This window comes from Talpa occidentalis, unplaced genomic scaffold (genome assembly GCF_014898055.3).
Source record: "Talpa occidentalis isolate TD23 unplaced genomic scaffold, MPIMG_talOcc4v2.1 talOcc4.6, whole genome shotgun sequence".
In the NCBI taxonomy this organism is placed as follows: Eukaryota; Metazoa; Chordata; class Mammalia; order Eulipotyphla; family Talpidae; genus Talpa; species Talpa occidentalis.
In genome coordinates, this window is record NW_023604972.1 from 7096392 (window position 1) to 7120711 (window position 24320).

The window sequence follows — 24320 nt, forward strand, 5'->3', positions numbered from 1 at the left end:
CTGAGAGCACAGAAGGAGGGTAGCCACCTCCCAGCAGGAAAAGAGTTCTTGCCAGGACCTTCATTTTAGACTTTCCAGTCTCCAGGCTGGGAGAAAGTACATTTTTGTTGTTCAAGACACCCAGTCTATGGGATTTTGTTATGGGGCCCAGTTGACTTTTTTTTGTTATGGGGCCCAGTTGCCAAAGTTGACTTTCCTAAAGGTCTTTGGGGGCTACCTCTACCTACTTTAGTTTCCAAATCCCTGGGTCTGGCCCAGGCTGTCTTCAGCTGGCAACATTTTTGGAGAATTTCTCTGCCCATTTGGGTCTCCTGCCTCCCTTCTAATGCAACCACTTCGAGAAAGCAAACAAATCCAAATCCAAAGCTATCTGAGGCAACTCCAAGTCCTGGATCACCAACCCCCTCCACCCAGTTGGCCTTTCAAGCTGTGGGTGAAAATCTGAGAATGTCCCAATAGGAATTCTGAGGTCTTGCCTGGAAAAGTAGATTCTTTCAAAGCAATTCTATGTAAACAATTTAACCTATCAATCTTAGGTTGCTCACACTCCAATCTGTCTTATTATGGATTTGAACCTGCTGCACAGAGAAAAAAAGTCTCCCTCCCTAAATAACTGCTGCTTCAGGACACCCAGCTTTATGATTTTCACCCCCTAGTCTTGCCTTTTTAAAGGAGCCTGGGACTTGGTTGGAGCTTTCTTTATAAATGCAAATACAATTATTACTTATGCATTTCAATGCACCCTAAAATGGTAAAGGACAATACTCTGGCAATCACAATAACAATACCTTCCTTTTTATCCCCTGCTGAGCTCCAAATGTTACTTCATTAGTGCAGATTTGATCACAATGCTCTTTGCCACCATAGCTTCTATTCCAAGTCCAAGGAAGCTGCAAATGCTCTATAATGTATGATTATTAACCTACATCAAGCAAATCACTGTGGCTCAGTATACTGTTTTTCTACTAATTCAATCCCTCATTAATAACCTTAATTATCATGCCGGGTAAAATAGGATTTCTTTAGTAGAGAAACCTGAAATTGCCGTGGCAAGCTCATTACCATCCCTAGCAAGAGTTTGATACAGAAGTCAAATTGGAAAATGTGAGAAACGGCTTCATATGGAAAGTTGTATTTTGATAGGAGAAAGTGGATATGGTTTCTCATCTGTTTGGACAAACACACACATCTGAAGAATCAGCTGTTAAGGGCCAGGATGGGGAAAATAAAAAGTGGGGTGCATTCTTCCCTGAAGGGGGGTTTGGCAACAAAGCAAAACCAATGTAAGTGAAAAATGAACACTCTGCACTTTGAAAACCAAATTATGCAAATCCAGCTATTTTCTCTAGCTGAGGTTTCTCTGCACTAACAAACCTTTTTGGATGGGGAATATGGCATAGGGGCGTTCAGAACCCACTGGCGTAGCTGCTGAGGTACACAGATCACAACTGGGGAGACAAGTCTTGACTGGAACCAGACACACATTTTTAAAAACTAGCAGAACAAAAAGAATGGAAGTATGAACCAGGACAAGCATCAGACTCAGGTCTGTCTTGGATGGAGCACTCAGATGAAATGTAACACAACAAAAGCTATGGTCCAAAGTCAAAGCAGCCTGCTCCTTAGCTTGATGGAGCACTGTCCCCACTCTGTTAACAATGCAAGGTCGTGTGAATGGCAATTTTAACCCAGCCACTTGTGACTATAGGTGGAATGGCAGTGATATAGAATTTAAACTATAGAATTTAGAGGCTGTGAGCAGCTTAATTCAGGTGAATTTTAACAAATATCTGGTTATGGTCTGGGAATACTTGATCAGATGCTTGCACAGTTCTGAAAGTTCTTGACCAGTGCATGGTGCACAGATGCAATCCAGGAATTAGTCTTGGAATCAGGAATTGGGTTGCTGATGGAGCTGGCAAAGGACTCTAGATTGAAATGCTATACATAGACAACTCAGGATTGAAAACATCTCCTCAAAGGGAAGCATGGGATAGGAGAAAGTAATGGCAGAGAAAACCCTGTATAAGTAACAGTCCAGGATACAAATGGCATGCGTGATGCCAGAAAATCCAAGAATTGCTGATTCTCCTGAGCCGCTCCTGGAAGGCACGGGGCCCTGTGGATGGCAGGCGTCAGTGCTCTGCCTTCCTGGAGAAAGCTTCACGCCGTCTTCACTATTGTACACAAACCTCCCTCGTCACCAAGGCCATAATTAACTTCATTTTGATGTTGTCTAATTACCATGTTTACTTTTCACACTATCATCACATATTGGCTTATTTTTTTAAATATTGTTATTAGTGGTAACAGATAAAATAAATAAACTCTCAATACTTGGGAGAGATGAAGCTGCAGAAGATTCATATATATAAGTGTATACATATGAATCATACATATACACACATACATATACACACACACACCACGGTGACAGGGTTTGGATTCAGGAGGGGAAAAAAGCAAAATCTCCGAGTTTAAATTTTGACTGGACCTTAGTTTTCTCACCCGATAAAAGAGAGTAATAGTGTCTTTGCGTTGTGGGGTGGATCAGACAGGTGAGCTGACTTGTATAATAATCCTAACTTAATCTGTGTGCCTAATAGGCTCTCCTTAAATGGTTGAATAATAATGATGAAGATTAACAAAAACAGATCTGTGGAGCAAGACTTCGAAACCCACCTCCTGGAAGAAAAGGGTATGTGCTTGCTGTGAAGTAAGTAAACGAGAGGATGATCCCAGCTCTCTTGCCGTTTTCACCCGGATGAGAAAGCTCTAGTTCCTTGACATCGAAGGACTCAGGTGTGATGTGAAAAGTCACTTTGGTGCGAAGGAAGGAGAGCCACACCATCCTTTGCATCCGGGAGCTGGGCATGTATTCACACGAGTGTCAAGCTGGGAGTGCTTATTTCACATGGATTTTGTGTTGTGATCACCCTCTTATCTTGCCCCATCTGCTCTCAGGGACATGGTGGGAGGTGGCAGGCGGGGAACTGAAAGGACCTGGAGGACCTGTAAGAAGACACCTCAGCTCCAGGTGAAGTGGCTGCTCTCACCTCCAGGGCGGTGGGGCCTCCCCTCCCCTTCTCTGCCTCTCTCCACACTCCTTTGGAAAAACAAATTCTCATTTACTCCCCAAACTGACCTGACCATACAGCTGCTATCATCGCATCGTTCTGTATGGGGAAAACAGGAGGATTTTTTCCCACTGCCCCTCCCCACACTCACGTACCCCTTCCTCCTTCTTACCCTCAGAAGACTCTTTTCACTTCTGAGTGTATCACCAGTTTTTATAAGTATTTTGCCGTGTTGAGCTGTCTGCTCTGCAAACGTCCAGTATTTGTCTTTGTCATTCAGACCTGAATACTACACGCCATTCCCGCCAGCTCCTGCCATTTGACTGCAAATGGCGACATTTTATCTAGTCTCCCTTCAGGACCTGGAATGGAGGAGCTGTTGGGTGCCCTGCCCCAGAGGTGGTCTGGCCACAGGCTGGCAGGCTGTCCCTCATCACCACAAAGAGAGGAGCTCCTGTGTCTGGGTCCTGCTTCTCCTCCCACCGCCAGAGGGGTCTGCACCCGTGAAGTCTGCTCTGCCCACACACCTGCTCCTCTGGCCCTCAGGCACGGCCTACTTCCCTTATTCACCGGCATGCATTTTTCTCTAACCTTCCATCCCTCTCAGAGGACTGCCAAAAACAAGTAATAAAATAATATATTTCCAAACAGAAAAATTAATACCCGGCAGTATTCTTGAGCTTGGCCCCTCAAAAAAGATTAATTTTCACATTATCTATTTGCCTTCAGAAAGTCTCTCCGCTGTCAAGTCTGGCCTGACTCTCACGTCATCTGACCTAATGTTCCTGTGGCAGGATGAACACGTAGTGGTGGGGGGCGGGGGAGGGCGAGGTGGTGCTGCTCAGAGGGACCTAGGATACACAGAGGAGGAGGTGGCACCAAGAAAAGGCCGGGGCTAGGTGGGGTGCGCAGGCCCTCCCTGTACATGGGGTGTCCGTTTCTTCAAGTTCGGAAATTAAAATCTATACCATATCTTCAAGTTCTGAAGTGCTCACAGTTCATTCTTCAGCTTATTTTTAAAAAGACCAAAATCTTTAGAAATTCTCTGCTTTTATTTCTCAAAAGGAACATAAAATGTGGCAAAAATTCTTATCAATAGAGATCTCTACACAAAAATATGAATTATCAAATATTTTAATTTTAATTTAATCCCTTCATTGGAATGGTAAAAAAAAAATTGGTGCTAAAGAATTTTTCCTTGGAATTAGCTTTAAATACAAATATGACAGATCTAGGTAGTTTTGTATATGTAAGTACAGTGAATAAGAATAGAGATTTAAGATGCATTTTTTTGTGATAATAATGGGTGCTTATAGGAATACAGGAAAATGGACTTTCTTATATATTGCTGATAGGGGTTTAAACTGGTGTAAGTTGTAAAGATCCAATTTTGGCTATATTATGAAAAACCTTTAAATATTCAAATATCTGCTGAATCTACATTATCCAACAAGTTTTCCTTCATGAATTTACTCACAGAAAGGAAACTAGATTTGTTCACAAAGATTTAGTGATGAGATGTTCATTAAGAAAACAATGATATAAAACATTTGAAATTAGCTAATGACAGGAGGGCAATTAATTATATTTAGTTCATTCATGAAATAAGATCGTGCATGGGCATTAAATGGGATCTCATATAAAAATGTTATGATCAAAACATGCTGATTACTACTTAGCTCTGAAAATGATGAAATCTTGCCATTCGAGACAACTGGATGTGCCTTGAGGGGATGATGCTGAGTAAAATAAATCAGATGGCGAAAGACAAATATAGTAGGATTTTGATCATATGCGGAATATAAAGAAACAAAACAGGCGAATACACAAAAACAAGCTCAGCTACAGAGAACAGATAGGGGGTTTCCAAAGGGGAAGGAGGTGGGGGCAGGTGAAAGATGGGGCCAGTTTTGTGATGGTGGATGGACATGGATGTGATGCACATGAATGTTGGCTTATAATGCTGTACAACTAAAATTTATGAAATGTTGTAACTCAATGTTATCTCCATAAAAATGCATAAGGAAAAAGATAAAGCAGCAACAAATGTTTTTTGTTTTTTTTCCAAAGCTGATGCCAAGCCTTCTTTTTCTGCTGTTGGCATAGGAAGTTGTTTTTAATGTTTTGTAAAACAATTATGTAGCTCAGTAATTAACTCAGAAATTCCACTTAAAAGAATTGGTACTTTGTTTTTTTGGGTAACCTTCAGTAAGTTACATACAAAGAAGTTAACTGTAGTACATGAGATATTAGGATGGTCATGATGTTTTAAAATGCTTTGAACGCATGTTTATAATACTTCAGGGAAAATGTTTGTATTATAAAACAATTTATTGTTTTATACTATAGACTATGAGAATGTAAAGCAAAGATGCTGGTTCGTATGGAGTGAAGAATGGTCCGCTTACAAAGGATATATAAAGTCTGGTCACAATGCTGTCAAGAAAAACATTTGAACATGGCCACAAAGACTGAAAGTATCTCAACCAAAATTTATGTCAGTTGTCTCGAGTTACGTATGCAATTGGAAATAATTTCTCCTTTGCTTCCTCTTCCCTTTTATCCCCCATGTTTTTTTTCATTTCTTTTCTGTATTTTAAAAATGAGCTTGAAATTTTTAACCACTGATATTTCTCAAGGAATAACTTTAGAGTAAGGATTTATCTTTTTTTAAAAAAAAAAAGATTTATTTATTTATGCATACAAAAGCTGGGGCAGAGGCCAGAGATGCAGAGGGTGAGAGGATTCACCAGACAGAGTAGGGAACAGAACAGGCAGACTAACCAAAATACGCTGCTGAGGGGAGCAGTGGGAGAGACAGGAGAGGTTGGCTGGGCCATGTGGGTTGTTCCCTGGCTGGCCAGGGATGGAACTCATGCTGAAGAGGCTTAGGATTGCTTCATAGTGCAGTGCTTAACCCTTGCGCCACCAGGGAGGCCCCGGGATTTATCTTTTATGTGACTCAATAGCACCTATAGGTGGTCAGTTAGTCATTCCCATGAATTTGCTTTCATCCTGGATCCCATTCATTTTAGTTTAGTTAAAGTGACAGGTGTGGAGCCAAACGCGCAGGACCTCGGAGCTCTATTTAGAATAAACAGCCAGTGTCAATATCCAAAGCACCCCATGGTTGAGCAGGGATCTCTGAATGGGCAGGTGACTCAGGAGGATTATCAGGAAAGTGAAGTTAGGGAATTACACAAATTCTGTCACTGGGTACACCACTACCTCCCGCCATCTACCCCTCATCCTGAGATCAAAATAATGACAACAGGTTTTCTATTTTTCTAGTAATAAAGAGAAAGGAAGAAGAGGACTGGGTGTGGGGGTAGTGCTAAATGATAAAACACAGAAGGAGATGTGACCTCCAGAAATTATTTTTCTGCTACTTTCACAAGATATATTGTCCAAGACGAGAAACGAGCACCTACTCTTTGTGGCTTTTGATGTTTGTTCCTGCAGTACATAGAATTAATTTGCATTTGTTATACAATATCCAAATTTACTGTGTCAAGTGGAAAAACAGACTTACGTTTTCACACTATCTCTGAAGACTTATAAGGCTACCAGAGATGTCCACAGAGGAGAGAAAAAATCCGGGTCTTATGTATTAAGTACAAAGAGACACAGAACATTTGGCAAATTAATGAACAAATGTTTGAAGTGTTAAGTGTAAAATGAATGAATATGTGAATAGATAAAATCACATTTGCAGTCACATGAATAAATTCTTATGATGGATTGTTTATCCCGAGTTCATCAGCTCTTCAGGCTGGGATGGTTCTAGTCATCTGGGGTCCTTTGATGCAGGCAGTTAAATATTCTGGATCCAGTTCTTCTAGATTATAAAATCCCTAACATTTGGAAAATGTGCCCCAAAATATTTGTGATGGAAAAAGAAATTGAAAGTAAGTTAAAAAAAAAAAAAAAAGATTGAGAGAGAATGCCTTTCAATTTTTTCAAATGGAGTGTTCAATTAAACAAATCTAAGGCACTTCCCAAATAATCTTCCTTCAGATTTGGGAATCCCGACCATCCTACCAGTTTGTGAAATCCCTCTTAATAATATAAACATTTAAAATTTTCTTTTGCTGATTATTTTGGGGGAAGGAGTGGACAGCAATCACAAAGCAGAAAGGAAAAAGGGTAGGTGATCATGGTTTGAAAATACACGAAAACAACTCATTTTAACAAAGTAGACAGCATTTCATGTTTGAACTCAAATTTTTGTACTTTTAAAAATTACAATTAAAATGTGTCATAAAAGAATGTGATCATGAGTAGGATTTAATGAGGGCAGCTCCTTGAACATGACATAAAGAATCATGCAATAACATGGTTCGATTCACATGATTAATGGGGCGGGGGGAGAATTATAAACTTTCAACTTGGAATTGCAGAAGAGAAAGACCTACCAGGGATTTTATTGTGAGTCCTCAATAAATATTTCTTGGTTTTGCTTCATTAGCACTAAAGTATGACATCTTCCATTTGAAAGAAATCAGCTTTGTTTTCTGTTCTCTAACAGATACTTTCCATCATTTCTTCCCCTGGCAGATACCCAGCTGTTTAAATTCTTCTTTCATCTGGCTGCATTTGGTTATATTCCCTGCTTACACTGCCCTAAACAGGTCACTTGTGAGCCTGGAGGGTTTATAGGTGTCTATCAGGATGCATTCTCTGCTAACAGTTGCTTAGCTACATCGAAAACCTTTTGTTCTGTGCCCATGAATCCATCCCACCAGGCCCCTGATCGTGTGAGCTGTTCTTTTGATTGTCCCTCCACATCCTTTGCCCTTCCTGCTGCTAGAGCAGCATGCCAGGGACTAACTTATGAACTTTCTGCCTCGGTTTGGTTTTGGTCTCATGCTAATTTGATCCTTGTCTGATACAACTCATCGACTTCTGGGGCATAGCCACTCTGTAGGTTTCTCCCTAACATTGGGAGCTGTGTCCTGCTTTATTGAGGGATACAAATATGCCTTTTTCTTCTATTCTGGAACAATTGTTCTGTCTGTCTCGAGGCCTCACTCTATCCTACAGACATTTGTTCATTCATAGTTTGTCAAGACTTTTCAGTCCTAATGATTCATTGGAATATCACCTTTCTATAATTCATGTGCCTTATTGATACTTAAAAAGAATCTGATCCTCTATATCATAAATGTAAATTCACTAATGAGGCCAAAATGCATAGCACAGCTCGGAGATACAGGGCCGGGAAGACTCTTTACATCGGATAAGGCCTGTGGGGGAAAATCAAGCGAGCCCTTTAAGAAATGAGTTGACTTTCTTCAGTAATCAGGATCAAACACATAATTTGATAATTGATAGTAGTTATAATCAAGTTTTCCAAATTCTATTTTAGTTCTGATTTAGATACACAGAATTATGGGACTTTTATCCCCTCGAGGGAGGCTGAGCTCTGCATCTCATTCTGTAGCAAATCGTTAACATTTTGAAAAGCTCATTTTTTGGAAAGATCTTCCTTTTAAAGCACGACAGGCTATCAACCTGTGACTTCAACCACTTCTAGACAGTTCCAGTTTATTCGTTCTATACATATTATTCGTTCTACACATATTATTCTGTGCCAACCATGGTATCAGGTGATTAGGGCTGGAGATGACAATTTCTACAGTCTGGTGTGAGGACATCTCCATGATTATGTCACGTTCGGTGGCAAAAGGATTCCCCAGAGGTAACTGAAGTCCCTAAACTGAGGCTTTTGAGTTCATCATGAGGGAGATTTTGTAAAGTGGGCCAGACCTCATCAGGTGAGCCCTTCAGGTCAGAGGTTTGAAGGGACAGAGAGATTCTGGACTTGATGGTATACCGGGGCAGGGGTAGGCCTCTGCAACTGAAAACTTGCTAATGAACAAAAAGCAAAAAAAAAAAAAAAAAAAAAAAAAATGGGGCTTTCCACGCTAAAATAGCCAGGAATCACATTCTGAACCCAGATGGGATGGCAGAACCCTCTGCCATGTCCAGGGCATCCAGCTAGCCAGTGCCCAGACTGCCTGCCCCCAGGACATCCGTCAAATAGGTTGCCTGTAGCATTTTGCACAACTCTGAAGTCAATAAATTTAACCACATTTCCTAATGCTCTTGATGCTGAAAGATTTTTAAGATGATTCAAAGAATAAAATCAAGTAATATGTAGTCCCTATAAACCATGTTACTTCTAGATTAGGTTCAACAAAAAAGAAGAATCAAACTTTTAGCTAGTCACGATGCAGAGCTTAATGTTTTCTAAAGAATGAGGAGACATGAATTTGAATCCTCACTCTATCACCAATTAGCTGCATTGCCTTGAAAAGGTCAATGCCAAGACCACTTCGTGGTATATTATCTAAGAATAATCATTATATGAGCTACTGTTTATAGATAAACTCCCAGTGTATCAGGGATAATATGGATATTATTTGCAAATGCCCTTTTAAGTACCATTGCCAGACAGACATCACGTTCATTTTCCAGATGAAAAGTGAGACTCAGAGTGATTGGGTACAAGTACAAAGGGGGTAAGTTAGCCTGGGGCCAGACCATTGCTGAGGCTTGTTTGTCTGCAGACCTGAACTATTTGCCTTTAAAGTGAGGGGTTCCTGTAAGTTCCTCTCTAATCGGATCATCCTGGAAATACAGAGATAGTGTGTGATTTCCTGGCAGGGAGAAAATGCCTCTCCTGCCCCTGGGCAGTGACTCAGGCCTCAGTTCTTAACGGTGCAAATGTGTTGGCACCAAGGCAACCACAGAGACCTGAGCCATGAAGGGAGGAGGCTTGGATTCAAGGACTCGTGAACTTAGCAGTGCAGGAAGGAAGCCAAGCGTGAACTTCCCGAGCTTCAAAGCTATTCTCATGGGCCGTTTGGGAATAAGCATAAATCTTCAAATTTATCCAAAGTTTAGCAAATTCACAATGACAAATGTAACAGTTCCTCTAAATTGAAGTTCATCTCTTGGCAGTTTGGGAGGCTTGGAGAAAATGTTAGCAACAAGGACTTGGAAGGAAATAAATCTTTCGATTCCCTGAAAACATAGATAGTTATTGTGGAAGACATATGGCAGAACCCATACTGCATCAAAAAAGAAAATTTATAAATGTCAGCTTCGTAGCAGCGATGTTGGAGGGATTTAAGTAATCCGCACTTAACCATGATGAGAAAAATATGCTGGGGGACACATTTGCCATAGAGAACTAATTCTTCTTTAACCTGTCTGTTTTGGGGAGGAGCAAATGAGGAGAGAAAGAGATACAGCTCCAGACTCCAGAACGAGCGGCCAGATTTTTTTTTTAATCTGAACAGGTAATAGTCAAAGATTCTCTGCTGTTTTAAAAAAGCTGCTGAGAAGTGAGGGTGTCCCAATACGGTGTGTAGGATGGAAGAGTTGAGTTCTCAGTCTCTAGGGACCTCACTTTCTTCATATCTATGATACAGGTAGACAATATAACACCTGCACCCAGGGTCCAAGTGAAGATGGAATGAGAAACTACCATCCAGTCCCATGCCACAAATATTAACCAGTCTCCTCTCTGTTCCTTGCAGGGCCAGCGAGCTGCAGGGAGGGATCAGACAGAGTCCTCTCTCCATGAATGTACAGATGGTCCTAATTTATGAAAGAATTTATAAACTGCAAGGCATTATCAGAATGCTTGTCATTTTAACTCATTAACCAATCCAGGAGGTTATCATTGGACACGTTGAAAAAATGCTAAGAATCTACCGGGTATGCAACTCTTTTTTTTTTTTTTTTTTTTTTGGCAAATTATATCATAGCAGGATTAGTACTTATTTTGGACTAACAATTGGAATCTGTCACTGTATCTCTTTTTGGATAAAAACCACAGCTAATAGTGGAGGTTCTCCTTTTTTTATTTTTCTTTCCAAAGGGAAAGAAGTAATAAATAAAACTGCAATTGAAAACCAGGAAAAGTAGGAAGAGAAAGGGTGTCATCTGACTTTCTTCTTTCCCTGGGATGGGTCCTCTGATCTTTTCCTCCTGAAGTTTCTGAATGGAGATGATGCCAATTACACACAGGCCTGGTTGGCCACAAAGTGAAAAAGAACATAGAGGAAACACCTAGATGCAACTTGGGGACCTGGCGAAATATACTAGAAATTTCTAATGGGAAATCCACAACGTCCTAGAACTTCCATAACTAATATCAATGAGGTAATGCTGAAGATGAGCCTGGATTTAATAAATCTTTTAATATTTCCACAGCTAGGCTTACTTGCATGCGGCCGGTCAGCCATTTTCTTCAATAAGGCATGGCGCTGTTCTGACACTAGTTTAACAAGGTAATTATCAAGTGAAAAATGGCTGCTGCACTGCTGTGAACCTGAATAATAACTCTCATAATTACTGATTTTTGGGTCCATCTTTAAAAAAAGAATAATAGACCTCTAAGAACCAAAGCATTTTGTGGGAAATACATTTGGGTACAGAGTCTAGAAGTGTGGAGAACTAGGAAGGATATAATTAGGGGTTATTTACATAATCAGTCAAACACAGTTTATCGTGTCTCACATGGTTCTATTTAAGACAAGCAAATGCGCCTGTGAACCTTAAGTTATCTTATGCACACAACCTGAAAAAGATGATTCTTAACTAATTTTTCTGAAAGCTTGAAAGTTGAATTTTCCTAAATGCCTCAATTAAAAACTCAAAAAGTATGGATGACTTTATCAAAAGCTAGGAACACGTCACATGTATGACATGACAAACAGGTCCAGAGGAAATTTTACATGGACAAATACATCTCTCAGGTAGCTTATTGCAGTTGTTGGAGTATTTCCAAAGCTTGCACTAATTCTGAAGTATGCACACAAACAGTACTTCTTTTATAGGGAACCACTTCAAATGGCTGGTTTTTATCTGGAAATCAAGAGTAACATGGAAATACCATGTGCATCTGTGGGGAAATACCTTCCCAAGTATTACTGACTAGGCTTGACTCATAATTAGATCCTGAAAGGACTCTTTGTTGTTTTTTTCACTGTTCTCAGTGTAAGTAACCCATCCTTGCATAGCAACAGATGCATTTTTCAAAGTGAAACGAGGCAATCACAAATATTTGAAATATAAGAGTTTTCAAAGGTGAGATTAAGACAGACACATGTATTTTTAAGAAAATCTGTAAAAATCATGTAATGCTCTTTTTGCTCTAGATTATATGGAGGACTTGTCTCCTAGAAAGGGTGTGGCCGTATTTTCACATTGCCAGGCAAACTTACTTCTTCCTACAAATTTTCAAATTGATTATTTGTGTCAATTGTTATCCATTTGAACTTGAAAAACCTCCTCACTTGAGAAACCAAAGTTGTGCGTAACCACTGAGAAAGTTCCCATCAGAGAATATATTCAAGTCAGCCATTAGCTCCCATATTGGGAATGGACCAATATCATAAAAATAAACGAGGACACCATAATGATGTGAGATTGATTCTCTTGGCACGAATAATTAAAAACAAAATACACGAAGGTGCAAGTTCTGTAAGCTCTTGAATTCAAATACCCTAATATGACTATGTGGTTGAACAATAAATGACGAAACATATTCTCATGGGCTATTTTGTTGGGGAGTCTTTGCATTCTTAATGAAATCTACCTGTGCATGGCTTCCTATGGTAGTGGAAGAATTTAATTCTGTTAATTAAACCTGACTTTGAAATATACTTTACTTTATCCCATTGCATAAATAAGGGGCATTCACAATGAGAAAATATGACACACAAGTGAAGATTAAGCTATACATTGGTTTGTGGGGAGTATGCCTCAAATTAGCTCAATCCACTAAACAAGTATATCACAGACCAGTATTACACAAAGGAATTTCTGCACACATCTCAGATTCACATAAATTTTTCAAAATACTTTACATGAAAAAGTGATACCAAGGGCCTCCCTGGTAGCGCAGGGGTTAAAGTCTCAGTGCTATCAAGCTATCACCAGTCACTGTGGCATGAGTTCGATTCCTGGCCAGGTTGCTGACCCACATGGCGCAACAGACCCCTCCTTTCTCGCCCACTGCTCCGCTCAGCAGTGTGTTTCAGTAGATCCATCTGTTCTGCTCCCCACTCTGTCTCTGGTGAATCTTCTCAGCCTCCCTCGCCCCGCACCTCTGGTCTAGACCTGAGTTCTTTTATGTATAATAAATAAAATAATCTTAAAAAAATAAAAATAAACACCAGAATTTTTTTTAAAGTGATACCAATGTGACAATTGAATATAGTCTAAAAATATGGTGATCGGCATTATTTTCAGACTAGGTTTCATCAGCAGAGACAGAGGGCATCTGTAGGAAGCACCTGGTTAAGATCTGCTAATAGGCAAGTCCTAAAAACAATAAATCACTAGATTATTAGCAATTTCAAGGCAACAGTTTTTGCTCATTCTTCTTATCAGGAGGGCAGTGAAAGGTGACACATGGGAAGAAAGTTTAAGTAAATAAGTAGGGGTTTACACTGAAATTATGTCCAATAAGAGCTACCGAGGAACAAGAGTCACTAGTTAACCATCTATGAAATACGATGTCACCATTGGACTTATTAATTTGGCAAACTATATGGTGAAATACTCAACCAACTCATTGCCCAAAGCACTAAAGAAAAAAACAAACCATTTCTAGTATTGTAGGTTGGGTAAAATGATTTTAGTTTGGTGTTTAAAAAAATGAGAGTCACAGTCCTGGTTCTGTTTGTAGACAAATTTTCAAATCACTCCGTGACATTTCTGTTTCATGTAATACAAGATGAGTTGCTACAACTTGAGAGTGTGATGGTGGGAAATGATGAAAGCCTGGGAAAAATCATACCTGTAATAATGTGTCTTTGGGCTTAATCAGACCCCTTGGGGCATATTTGTTTTGTTTTTAAAGATTTATTTATTTATTTATACAAGCACTGGGTACAGTCAGAAGCACGGGAGGGTAAGAGAATTCACCAGAGACAGAGCAGGGAGCAGAACAGGCAGAAGGACCTGCTGAGGGGAGCAGCGGGCGGCAGGAGAGGTCTGCGCGCCATGTGGGACCCTTGCCGGTGGCTGGGGATCGAACCGGTGCTGCAGAGCTGCGGACAGCTTCGCAACCCAGCGCTCAACTGCTGCGCCACCAGGGAGGCTCACCTTGGGGCATATTTGTACTACTTATGCTGTTACATCATTCATTGAGTCCACAGATATTTGCTTAAGGTCATATGTTTGCAAAGTATTGTGATAGGATGTCTTCTGTCATGGCCTTAGGGTGTTTAAGGGTTCCAGAAAGTTAGAAAAAACTGTTTGCTGGACTGAGTCTTTCTCCCTTGCAAGAAAATTCAATGACTCCATTCTCGCTGCCCCATAGTATTTGTGTGTCCTACTTTCCCAGTTTTGGCACTGCGACATTAGAATTCATTATCTGTCATCTTTGTTAAGCTGTAAGATCCCTGAAGGCAGACACCATATCACAATCATGTGTGTTAGCTCCACATCTGCCTAAATGCTGGCATAGTCAACTGTGGACTTTGGATTCAAACTCAACTCGTATCCCCACTCCACCTTTTCCTAAGGCTGTTCATTCTATGGGTAGGACTTGTGAATATAGTTGCTGAAAATAAACAGAGGCAGACTTCCATGATAAAAGCACCAGGTAAAATCTTAGCAGCTCTTTTTCAGGTCAAACTCTCACCCCATTGTAGCTGTTCAGCAATTGTCAAGATTTTGAATTTGAGCCTGAACTGGAGTTCATTCCATAGACTTAACACAGATTTTACAAAGAAAAACATAGAACATGGACATCCAGTTGACTTTGAATTTCAGGTAAACAACAAATAATTTTGCAGTTTGAGAATGTCATTTTGTATACTTACATTTCATCCAGCAACCCTGTCTTCCAGATGATTAGTAAACTTGATATATAAAAGGTCAGGTGAGATGCTTCTCTATAATTTTTTTGTTGCAGAACATTTATTGCCTCAGACAATAAGTACCAGTGGCACCATCTGTCACTGTGATCATGAAGGAGTTTGCCACATATATCCTGTTGCTCACTATGGGGTACAGACATCTGTCTAAGACAGGGAGGATATAAAAGTAGGTTTCTACTCTGTGAAACCAAGAATCAGGAAGAAGTGATTGTGATGTCTCCATATATATCAAAAAATGTCTCAAAAACAACACATATTGTCCACTTTCTGGCCACTTTCAGACCTCCCACCTAAGTTTCTAAGGGCAGTCATGGGTATGACTTGGTCAAGTCTCTCTCTCTCTCTCTCTCTCTGTGTGTATATATATATATATGGTGGGACCCTCACTGGCGGCCGGGGAATGAACGGGCACCGCAGAGGCTGTGGGCAGCCTCGCAGCCCAGCACTCAACCGCTGCGCCACCAGGGGAAGCCCAAGTCTATATATTTGACAATGAATTTTAATTCCCTGAGCCAAAGATCCAACAATCATTTCAGATTTCTTAAAGTCTGACTTACAAAGGAAACATAAAACATCACCAAATCCTAAAGATCCATTACAAATATGATGATATTATACATTCAACTGGCACAGCACTTTAAATTTACTCAAAGCACTTTTCTGTCCATTTTCTCATGTGATCATTAGTGTGGTATTTATTAGTGATGAGAGAACGTGATGTCTGCTCAATCCTTTGTTATGGCCAATTTGGAAATCTTGATATTCATCAATTTGAAACCACAAATGGGAAGAAATTCAGTATCCTTTTTTCCCTTTAGAATTCTGTCACCAGTGGGTTTTCATCAAATCTTTTTTATAAGTAGTCCCAGATTTTCTATTAATGTCATAAGAATATTTTCTTATTGTGCTTCTAAGGTGATTTTGTCAATTTAAGGTACGTATTTTCAATAAAAGGGAATCAAAAGTAAATGAAAAAATTTGTGATGAACTGTGCCCTGCTCTCCAAAACTATCAACCCCATTATAGCAATGCCTGTAAATAACAAGAACTTAGAGAATTCTGAAACTGGATCAATGAATGAGTGGAGGAACAAATGAACTTCGATAAAAATTTGCTTTAGTTCAAACGAAGCTTACTCCAAATCTTGCCAGCCAATGAAGACTGCTGTTAAAAATGATCACTCATTAAAATAACAACTCAGAAGCCAGAATCATCCATTCTAGAAACCATTTAGTTCAGTTTCATATACAAGAAAACACTTTCCAGAGTCATCCATGACACTAGGATGACACAGTGCACCGGAAATGCCACATCACCCAGTTACAGCCATCAGGACCCCTCTGAGGACATGCATTCTGTACTCTAAGATACATTTTTGAAGGTAATCACAGTGCATTCCTTTCAGCTTGTTCCCAGTAAACAAGATATAGAGAGAGCCCAAAGGTGCCAAGCATGGTGGCTGGAGCTTGAAAAGAATTCAACAGCGCCTTGCCTCTGGGCAAAACAGGGGCTGGAAACTTCACCCTTGCTGGGTATCAAAGTCTTTGAATCACCATCTTCCATTCATATCAACTTTTCTCCAAGTGGTCATGAAATTCTTAAGGTTTCCATCTAGAAAGATCTAAAGCCAGAATGTTTCCTGTTTGGTGCCAAAAGACTGAATAACTATCCTCTACTTTAATTCCAAGTGACTGGCATTCATAGGTTTAACTCTTCCTCCAGTCATTCTTGCATTTCTTTATTCACACAAGAAGTATTCATTGTGTGCTTTCCACAGCAACTGCTAAGCCTTAGTTAGGTGTTATTGAATCTTATGTGACTTTCACAAATACTCTATGATTTGGGGATTTTTATTCCCTTGGTGCTATAGATGAAGAGACTGAGGTTTAAGCAACATGTTTAACACTCCCTGGCTATGGTGGACGAGTCTATGTGCACCCATCATCCTGATTTTGATGTCTAATCCCAAATGTTTTTAAAAGTGGGCAGGGGGGAATGAGCAATTTTCAGAGGAACAGAACTGCTTTGCAGAGGATGATCCCCAGGACCAGCTGACATGTATCCCTTGAGGAAGCCGATGTCCCCAAGACCCTGTGTCTCTCTCTAGATCTCAGGTGGATTTGCAGAGGTGATATCAGAAAGACAGCACACATCTGGCCTGTTAGTGCCCTCCCCGCATGCCACACTCTCCAGGGCACTCTCTCTGCTTGTAACTTTTTAAAATGGCCCCGTCCACGCCACCATAGTTATGAAGCAAGGGGTCACAATGCTCAAGGAATGACTTTGCCAAGAATGTGTTTTTAACTGTGCTGTAAGTTACTTGAGGATGAAAAAGTGGAAGGGAAAGGCTTTCAGAATTCCTGCAGAGCACACTCAACAAAAACACAGCTGGGCAGGGAAAGTCAAAGAGGAGCAGGAAAAAACAGTCACAGTAAGAGGGACGCTGCTTGGCCTCATACACTTTCTCGACCTCCAGGGAATGCAGCCAAAAGTGCCGCACTGCACCACGCTTCTTTCAAAACAAAATGGAAGCACTTGGCCAATATGGCCATGCTGTCAGCACTTCCAGGAAAAAAAAAAGGGGGGAGGCAGGAAAGAAAAGGTAATGAAGATGCAGGGAGTGTGGAAATGACCACTGAGGGTGCATGAAGACGCAGGGAGTGTGGAAATGACCACTGAGGGTGCACCTGTGGTTTTGAGTTATCTAATGAGACCTGATGACTGAGGAAAAGGTTGCAGATGGCCCCGGAATGAGCCATTCCGTGGAAGCCTCAGAGGGAGAGAGAATGAGCAGCCTTTGGCTCTTGTGCCTGTGAAGGTGTGTGGTCCTTCCAGAATCCTATTCCAGGCAAAAAGCAGAAATCGGGATGAAGTAATAAGTAGGAGACTGTAAATGACTGGAACCCACCTCCTGGGTACCACAGCAGCGAAAGGCTCAATGGCAATTGTGCCGGTGTCACCCTGGGTCTCCACTGGAGGCAGCAACACGCTCCTGGGAACTCAATGGACACAGCTATGCAGGGAGCACAATCAAGGCGCTGGAAACACTGCTAAGAACTTCACACGCATCACCTCACCACACCCTCACTTACAGGTGAGCCTGCTGACCTTTAGAAAGTGACTTTCCCAATTCTCACAGGTAGTAAAAGACATAGCTGCATTTGTACCCATGGGACACAGGAGGCAAAGCTGGTGCGTGAGGTCCTGGAGGGCCCCGCTCCTCTGCTTCCCTTGGCTTCGCTGACAAGTCAGATGCAGTAATTATTTGTGACTTATGACCCTGTTAATGAGTGAATTGACAAATCCATTTCTTTCCCCTTAGTTATGGGATGAGGTAGGCATAGCAGTCAGGAGACAGGGAGGGGGGTGTCCCAACTTTGACTTTGAAGTCAGGGGACCCATGGACAGTGACTCACCAACTGGGGCTCTGGACACAGTTGCCATTTACAGAAAAGATGCTGGTCAGCCCTTAACCACTGACCTGCTGACACAGTCAGAGTTGCCTGCCTCCGCTCCCTTGCCTCCCTGAGCTCCACCTCTCTCAAGGAGGACACTGACCCCTGGAACTACCCACTTCTCCAGATGCTGGAGAATCACCTTCCAATGCTCCCAGGGCAGAGACAGGGATGCACCTGATTTCCAACAGGGTCCATCCCCCTGGTGCCTCTTCACACCAACTGGACACACTGGCATCTCAGTAGTCTGCATCTGACCCAATCATAACCTGTTGAAGATGGGGTTCCCCCACATCAAGACAGCGGGGGCTTGGTGAATGTCACACCATTGACACAGAAGAACTTTCTGCAAGGCAAAGAAGCACACCCTCTCCCAAAGCATGATGGTCTCCTGGATTCTTCCACTGTCTCCCCACTCTCTGGTTTAACATAGAGCAGATCATATCCCAGAAGGCACTTGAAAATGCCAGCAGAGCACTGGGGACAAATTCCCTCCAGGCTAAAAATGTCCAAAGATCTTGGTAAAGATTTTTGTTTATTTGTTTTCAGGCCAACATTCTGTTTGTGATGTAAAGTTGTCCCCAAATGTCCACTCACTCATTTATTCCATTATAGTCATTCAGTATTTGACTGAGCCCGTATTCTATCTTAATCTGAGAATTCAACCATAAATAAAATAAAGTCCTTGTCCACATGGAGATAACATTTTAAGAGGGGTGACTGACAATAAATAGATATAGAAACACCTATTACAGGATTTACGGCAGCTGAGAGATTTGCTATCTTAGAGACAGAGATTTGCTACCTAAAGACACAGAGATGGGGAAGGAGGAAGAAAAGTTTTTCTAGTAAGGGTTAAATAAACCTCATCTGGACTACTTCTTGAGATCTAGAATGAAAGTCATTATGAGGAATTTTTTTACATATATAAATGCAATAGCCAAGTCTTCCTTTGTCAGAACTGCTAAGTTCCCAGCTCCCTGGAAGGCATCAAGGAAGGGCTGTTGTCCCCAGCCCAAGCCAGCAGGTGTTTTCCAGCCTGGCTCCGAGTGCCTGGACCGCGAATGGGTTAAGGTGGCAGCGCCAAGCCAGGAGCGCTGCATGAACAGAGAGCACTAAGCAGGCTCTCACCCGTCCCCCAGTCCTGGGCTGTCAATCAGCTGTCACCCGCCCGCACATCAGCAGCGTGTGCACATCACCAGGCTGTCAGCAAAGCAGCTGATGAGACTCGGCTTCAGACTGTCAATCATCTTTGTTTCTCTTCTCCGCTCGGGAAATATTTTGGCTCAGAGAAACAAAGAACCCTGGACAACAAAGGCTCCTAGTGAGGAATTTACTCCTGCACATGCAATCAGATCTTACAGTCACTGATCGAGCCTCACCCCCAAATGATGTTGGGGTGGGGGGTGATGAGCAGAGGGAAGATCGAGAGTCTGTTTTATTAGTATAGACTGGAAAACTGTAATTCTAGTTCCCAGAACAGACCCTGATGGATTCCTAAATCCAAAAAAAAGAATAAAAAAAGCACAGGAACATAAAACAATGATAACTTGAAGTTATCTGAGCTGATGCTTCAGAAAACTATAAGAAGGCTCGGAGGATGGATGACTGCTCATTCAGAAATATTCTCCATTGAATAGGGAGGCGTTTGGGGAGAGAGTAATTGTTGGATTCCTGAGTTCATTTATCTCCCAGGGATTCCAGAAACAGCAGCTTCTGAGTCCATCGCTCCTACTCTCTGGAGCTGAGGCAGCTGAGGGGGGGGAACACACAACAGAGAAGCAAGTAAATAAGGCAGCATCTGGGGGGCCCATGGAGTGGGCTGGTCAGTGTTTGCAAGGGGAGCTACTATGTTGAGAAGAGAGACAGTCTACAACACCCATTGTCAGGCTCCCCTTTGCACCCAAAATATTTAAGGGAAATGTCCCACACCCTTCGAAACCCACAATACCCACATCTGCAGAGAAACTCCTGGCAATGACAAGTCGGACAGCAAGTCTAGGTTAACCTGCTCTCCGCAGTTTGCAAAATTACCACACATGCATTAGCATCATGAACCAGCTCATCATTCAGTAGAGCCAGACACTGCGAAGTTGTCTATATTTCCCACAGATTAAAAAACACCACCACTTGTACCCTAGTGGTTTTAAGTATATTGAGCAACCAGCGTAGCTTTCAGGCCCATTTATCAAGCGCCCTATTAGCCACCCATTACCCAGAGCTCTGAACGGTCTCCACACAGCGGCTGGTTCCGCCCTCATCTCAGGGCTTGTGATACGTGCGATGTTTTACCCTCCAACTGATCCTTTCATACATGCAACGCTGATTTCTGAAAACACATCTCGCTCTGATCTAAGCGGACATTAATTGCTTTTGTGCTGATGTATCTATGTCTCTTGGTCTTAGAATACAACTAGCAAATCTGATCTCTAACAAGTTGGCTAAACCTAATCAGGACAGATCAGCTGTTACCCAAGGTGCCACAGGCTGTAATTTGAGGATCTTTACAGAGTTATCACTCGCCGGAAAGACAAGGACCTATAATTCTGTCAACACTAATCCCAAACGGTAAGGTTCAAAGCAGCTGTGGCCTCTCCCGCCACCCCCATAGAAAAAATAGCACTTGTCAAATAAATGCCTGAGATAATTGATAAGAGAGAATTAGAAGGATGTGGCCGATTCTGTGACTGGAAAGATATTTTTTCTTTAAAGGAATCTTCAGAAGCAGAAGACTGGGTGTTAAGTGTGAGCTGTCAAGGACAAGGGGAGAGATAGATGAGTCGTTCCACCATCCAGCGCCCACATCCAGCTCCCAGAACAGCAAGCGCCCAAGCAGCCAAACTCCGGGCCACCCCTCTCTGCCATGGGGCTGCCTCCGGTGACAAGGCCTGGTGGCCAGAGAGGGCTCAGGGCTCACTGTGTGAGATTGTCAGCAAGGTGCTCTTCTCTGGAGACCCCTGCGGGTTTTCCGAGAGGCGCCCCAAGAAGAGAATATTAGAAAAATAAACTTTCTTACTGTATCGCTTTGGTCCATCTTCCAAACAAAATGAAAGGGTTAGCGTGGCGTCGTCCTCAAAAAACTCCGTGGCGAAAGCATCCCACCAGAGGTTGTCACTGTCCTGCAAAGAGACAGATCATTTATTTAACAGCCCAGAGTAGGAAATATCTCCAGGAGGACGAGAAAAGGCAAAAGAAAGAAAACCCCAGGCCCCGCTCCCTCCTGCTTAGCACCTCTGTGGGGGTGTTCTAGAAGGGGAGCGGTGGGCTCGGGGTGACTTCACAGGAATTGCTTCCCATGGTGACTGAGTTCCAATTTAATAAGCGAGATTATGCAAACAGAATGAAAATTAATTCTCCAGGATGTATTTGGGGAGATTAGATAAATGGACTATGGAACACGATGCAACATTTTTAACAAAGGGGTTTGTATTTAGTGTGAATGACAGCAGGCGCCGTGCCTCCTCTCTTTCTCTTGGCCCTTTAAAGAGCCTGATGTTACAGGCAGAAGCCACGACAGTACCATCAGGTCAAGGAGAGTAAGTCTCATGAAGACAATTTATTCAAAAAGAGGGGTGTGTGGCCCATGGCCCTGTTCTCTGTCAACAGTCCTCTTGGAGAGACAGGTATTGCTCCTTGGTTATATAGAGACAGACACGTTTATGGGCAAGCAACCAGCACGTGCGCGTGGATTGTTCTTGGGGATTGTGCTAAGATTACAGGCAAGCACTCGCTCGTTATTAAAACAATGATTAAAAATAGAGAACTCAGCAGAACACAAACCATCCACACAAACTCTGTTTGCCTTGGGTTGAGTGTTTCTCTTGCTCATGCAGGAAACACTTTGAAAACAGTCCAGCTCGAGGGGCTGAAATTGCTGCTGATCTCCAAGGAGGAGGCCAGAGGAGGGAGGGAGGAGGCTGTGCAGAGTCTTGTTTATAGGGGGACTCCTACCCAGACCTCATCCTCTGTGGAGTACTCCATTCACCCCCACATTCTTCAGTGTAACCTTTTTGCAAAGAATTGTTGGTTCCTGCCAGATTTCAAGACTAGATGTTTCACAGCTGCCTGTCAGATGGGGAGCAGGGACAGAAGGGGGGCTGCTGCTCCCCACTCAGTGGCCCCACAAAGTGGTTCTGTTTATGACCACGTGATGTTGTTGTCCCTGGCAAGCCTCAGGAACAAGACTTCAATTCTGGCAAAAACAGAGAAGGGGCCACAGAAAATGGGTGCTGTCTTCTTTCCAGAAAAGAAACCTCTCACACCAAAGAATTTTTTTTTTTTTTTTTTCGGTCTGTTTCTCTGGCCTCTTCCCAATCTTCACACCAAATGCCAACCGTTTTCATAATCACGCCCAGCACACAGAAAGCCTCCCTGGGGCAAGTCAAGCTCCCCACACAAACTGCCTCCCTTTTTCACCCTTCAAAAACAAATATTTCTTGAGCACTTACTATGTATAGGCCCTGGATAAGAGATTGGTCTTGACCCTCAAAGGCTTGAAACCCACCAACAGGAGACAATCAAGAGAGCATAAGACAGGCAGCCTGGTTTCATACCTGAGACACCATAGCAGGAGGCCTGTCAGAATTTCTAGAAAATTCCATGGGCTTGGAAGTGGAAATACCAGAGGGAAAAGAACTCTATTTGGGACCCTGGATCACTGGCTTATTTTACTTCAAAATGCCACACAGATGGAAAAGGAGTTATAGTTGACATGTATTGTATGTCTACACATGCCAAGCAGTGTTCGAAGTCCTGTATGTATATTTTCCCACTTATTCCTCACCACTGCCTGTTCTTCTTTTGTTTGGTTTGGTTTGTTTTTCTCTCCAGTATAATGCAAGTTTCTCTTGAGCAGAGGCTCTGATTCCCTGCTTTAGCTGTCACCCTGGCCCCAAGCAGAGTCCAGCCCCTGGTATTACTCAATAAAAGTTGTCCAGAGCGTGAATGAAGCTGCCGGTTATTCTGCTTACTGAGCCTGCATACACCAAAGCTGAGGTGGGAGGCGTGACTTGCCCAAGGAAACTCAACCATGAAAGGTGGAGCTGGATTTATACTCAGACCATCACCTGTATCCCAGACCTGCCTGGCCTCTGCCTGACTCACCTCTCTGGTGGTCTTCAGGAAGGAAGGGGCTGGGGTCAGCAAAAAGGGAAAGAGAGCCAAAAGGGCACTTGTATCTCAAGTGTGCTTCTCCTTCAAACTCCCTGCTGACAGCTTGGCTCTATTGCCAGGGCGTAAGGCCAGGAGCACAGGGAGCATTGGGAGACCCATCGTGGCCAGAATTCTCCCCATGGGCAACCTTCAGTCCTCAGCTTCGTTCCAGCACTACCTCCTCCTGACTATGTGAACTTGCCTGAACCTGTCTTCTTACTTGGAGGTTGAGTGGGTAAGAGTAAGGATCACACTATCACTGTCTTGCGGGGTAGATATGAGGATTCAATAAACTAGTGGGTAACAACCCCAAAACATAGTGAGGATCAACAAAAGGTCCTTTTCTTTCTCCTATGCAGGGTCTTAGTATCATTTGTAGGGGCCAAATCATTCTACATTTTAAAGAACTACATCCAAACGTTTAAATTATATAGAGCTTTTGAATTAGTCTTTAACTATGAGAAGACAGATGATGTAAGAAAGCTTACGTAAGAAAGGCAGATGAGAGCTAAGAAAAAAATTACAAAACTGTATAGGCCAGTCTTGTGTTGGTTTTATGTGAGGGAAGAAGACTGTAGAGAATGCAGGTTTGAGGGCCCTGAGCTCACAGTAGCACACAGAGCCCACCATTTCCAATGGAACCATCTGCCCTATCCACAGCTGCGTTGTCAGTTACCAAGCAGCAAAGCTGGCATCCTTATGGAGAATTTATGTCCTTAATCTGTGCTACA

General features: G+C 42.3%; 1 protein-coding gene across 10 annotated transcripts in view; it reads right to left on the bottom strand.

Annotated features, from left to right (window-relative positions):
* LDB2 (LIM domain binding 2) overlaps window positions 1-24320 on the bottom strand; it is a 316071-nt gene that overhangs the window by 170744 nt on the left and 121007 nt on the right. For all 10 annotated transcript variants that reach the window (XM_054688380.1, XM_054688378.1, XM_054688379.1 and 7 more), the window contains exon 2: window positions 21455-21557. In XM_054688380.1, coding sequence (XP_054544355.1) covers window positions 21455-21557 — 103 coding nt within the window. The remainder of the gene's footprint in view (window positions 1-21454; window positions 21558-24320) is intronic.